Here is a 3,677-nt window from a genome sequence, read left to right on the forward strand (position 1 = left end):
CTACTTAGAGGCTGCTGGATTCCTCGAGGTTTCCCAGGTTGGGTTCATGCAGTTAGATTGGCATTTAATTACTGCATTGGTCGAGCGTTGGAGACCAGAGACCCACACATTTCATATGCCATGTGGGGAGTGCACGATCACCCTGTAGGATGTTGCAGTACAGTTGGGGTTGCCAGTGGATGGGGAGCCTCTAACAGGATCATTAAGGTATAATTGGATGCTTATCTGCAATGATTACTTGGGAGTCGTACTGCCTGACATGAAAGGTCAGCGACTGAGTCTTTCGTGGTTGGCATAACAGTTCGAAGAATTGCCACCAGATGCTGATATTGTGAGCGTTCAGAGATATGCTCGTGCCTACATCATGCAGTTGATTGGGGGCTTTCTTTTCGCTGATAAGTCAAACACCCTGGTCCACTGTATGTTTCTTCAATTCTTATTTGATTTTGACCAGGCTGGTACGTATGTGTGGGGTGCTGCGACTCTCGCATGGTTATATAGGGAACTCTGTCGAGCGAGTAATGCACAGTCCTTAGAGATCGCTGGCCCATTGATGTTGCTACAAGTATGGGCATACGACAGATTCTCCATTATAGCTCCACAGAAAACGTTGCAGCATTCAGATGGTCGACCTTTGAGTTTCAGGTACTATTTAATATATATGTTGTTTTTTTAATAGAATTTGCACTATCTATAATTTATTAATTGTTTATTTCACAAATTAGATGGAGCGGTGTTCAAGCTGCATCTGAACAGTCAGGGAATATGTTGCTCATATATCGATGGACATTTGATCGGCTGAGTCGGTCTCAGGTTAAATATTAACCAAATGTTCTATAATTTTATTTTTTGTTGACTACTGACGTTTGTTTTTTGAATAGATTAATTGGACACCATACACGCCCGACATTATGGCATCGCTTCCTGTTAGATGTCAGAGTGGTCAAGCGGTTTGGACTTACGTGGGTCCATTGATTTGTTTCCATCTGGTCGAGAAACATCAACCAGATCGTGTATTGCGACAGTTTAATATGTTGCAAACGCCACCAGCGATTAGCTACACAGATCAAAGGTTGCATCAAATAGATTTAAGGGGTAAACATGATCAAGATTGGCGTCGGATTCATGCGGAACATATCGGAGTGTGGAATTCGCGATATGATTTTCGGGTTGAAGCACCCACTACAAGCGAACCGACGGTATCAGAGAACTATTTTGTTTGGTATAGGTCGATTACCAGACGCTTTATCACCCAAGAGGGCGCTTTCTATCATTGCATGGTAAGGATTTTAATATGCTTTGTTTTATACATTTAATCAAAATAAAACAATAATTTGGTTTGTATTACTTGCAATCTTTCAGTATGATTTTGTTGACGAAGTACAAACTTTCTCCGTGGAACACGATATAGAAGCTTTAGGGCAAATATGTGATAGAACCACAGAGCGCGTAGATCACATTATTCAACAGACTCGACGACTTACTGTTGCTGACACAGATCGTAGACGCATGCGACGTAGACGACGACGGCAAGGCGATGATGTCGTAGAGGGTGATGAGGATAATTAAAAGTTTGTAAATTAATTTTGAATTCTTGTTAATTTCAATTAAAAATGTATAAGACATTGTTAATTAATTTTTTAAATGTCTAACCTTTTTAAAAGTATGGTAGTTTTTTACTAAGAAATTTGACTATAAACTCTTGAAAACTTACACATTTAGTACACAAACAATTTATCTCGATTCAATTGAAATTTAGAACATATCGTTTACACCGAAATTATATTAAAATCTTCATAAAGGAAACTAACACAAGTATTTGCTAAACATAATTTGAGTTGTCATCCAATAATAATTCTAATTCTAATTCTAATTCTAATTCTAATTCTAATTCTAATTCTAATAATAATAATAATAATATTGATAAAAATAATAATAACATAATAATACTAATAATAATAATAATAATAACAATAATAATAATAATAATAATAATAATAATAATAATAATAATAATAATAATAATAATAATAATAATAATAATAATTACAATAATAATAATAATAATATATACTAATAATGATAATAATAATAATAATAACAACAACACTGAACATAATAATAGTAGTAATAATAATAATAATACTAATAATGATAATAATAATAAAAATAACAACATAATATTAAATTAAAACAAAGAAGTCGTGTACCCGGTACACGACTTCTTGCCACGTTGGACGGGACTTGGACGGTCAATAAGTCCAAGCTGATGTGGAAGTCGTGTACCCCGTACACGACTTACACGACTTCCATGCAAGTCGTGTATGAGGTACACAAATTCATAGTAAATCGTGTACCTCATACAAGATTTCCTTCCAAATTTCCAGATTCACTCTATTTTTGACAATATTTTGCCCCATCACCCTATTTTTGTAATTTCTTTTCACCTCACCCTATTTTTGTCAATAATTTCAAAAAAAACCATATTTCTTAAAATAACCCAACTTTCGGTGTAAAATCTATTAAAGTCTGCAATATTCTCTCATCTACATGAAAATGACCAATCATTTTGTATTAAATTTGAAGCTTAAAACATAGATTACCAAATTAAAACTATAGGTTTTTCTTGGTCAATTAAAAATATAGGAAGCAATATAGTAGATCGTTTATCTTCTAAAAGAAAAAAGTGGATCAGTTTTTAATGTAATTAAATTATATGTATCAAAATTAAACTACACAACTGTATAAAATACTAAATAGTTCATTTTAAAAAGATTGTAAAATGAAGTATGATTTTAAGAGGTTTAATTATAATCCATTTTACTAAACAAACAAAAAAAAAAAAGTGGTCGAGTATTTTTATTAATCACTTTCTTCTTATCTCAAAATCAATTCCAAGATCACCCTAAATCGAAAACTTTTAAAATTAAGAAAATAAAGAAAAACCAAAATTGTAATACATTTTTCTAGTAAATATATCTCATCACTCTAACATATTTTCTTTTTCCTTTTCTAAACGATATTTGAATTTCTTTTTCCTTTTCCTAGGAAAAGAAAAGATATTTGAAGTTTTGACATTTTAATCATATAGTATATATCCAAACTAATTATATCATATTTATATTAGTGATGAATGATTTGTTTATTAAAATATAAATTTGTAGCTTATGTTGGAAAAGAATGTCAGGATGTCAAAGAAAAATTATAAGGTGTTATTCTGTGACAAACCACTGTCTTGAAAGCAATTATGACCGACCAAGTTGTCAATCGTATTATCGGCTTATCTTCAATGTTGACACAGCTCCCCTACTCAAATATGCACTCGTTGGAAGCTTAGAACGATAATAGACAACAGAGAAAATAAGATGGTTTTCGGTGGTTGATGCAAATGGTGAATTGGAGTTGCAATTTATAGAAGGAGGAGCACCATCTGAAATCCGAAAATGAGAACCAACATGAGGAAAAGCTGCAATTTATATAGAAGGGGGAACACAAACTAAAAATTACCTCTTTTCGCGCAAATGCGGTTACCTGAACCCACCCGTTCGACCAGATGGAGGCGGCGCACGCGTGTGGTGACAGAGTTATGCTATCACTACCAACATACTTTGTATCCCACTTACACTTCTTTGGTATTCATATCAACTCACCTCTCCTAAAACTATCAATGTGAAACA

General features: G+C 33.3%; 1 protein-coding gene across 1 annotated transcript; it reads left to right on the top strand.

Moving 5' to 3' along the window:
* Positions 1–865: 865 nt before the first annotated feature.
* Positions 866–1,632, top strand: LOC107992364 (serine/threonine-protein phosphatase 7 long form homolog). Its single transcript, XM_051082785.1, has 2 exons — positions 866–1,280; positions 1,363–1,632. The coding sequence occupies exons 1-2, from the start codon at positions 912–914 to the stop codon at positions 1,567–1,569; spliced, it is 576 nt and encodes a 191-aa protein (XP_050938742.1). The 5' UTR covers positions 866–911; the 3' UTR covers positions 1,570–1,632.
* The last annotated feature ends 2,045 nt before the right edge of the window (positions 1,633–3,677 follow it).

Source organism: Cucumis melo, chromosome 3, assembly GCF_025177605.1.
Source record: "Cucumis melo cultivar AY chromosome 3, USDA_Cmelo_AY_1.0, whole genome shotgun sequence".
NCBI classification, from domain to species: Eukaryota; Viridiplantae; Streptophyta; class Magnoliopsida; order Cucurbitales; family Cucurbitaceae; genus Cucumis; species Cucumis melo.

Excerpts from the sequence above, each read along its gene's own strand:
- LOC107992364 (XM_051082785.1), top strand. The coding sequence starts at position 912 with ATGGCATCGCTTCCTGTTAGATGTCAGAGTGGTCAAGCGGTTTGGACT. Across the intron at positions 1,281-1,362 it reads GCGCTTTCTATCATTGCATG|TATGATTTTGTTGACGAAGT; the intron begins GTAAGGATTTTA and ends GCAATCTTTCAG.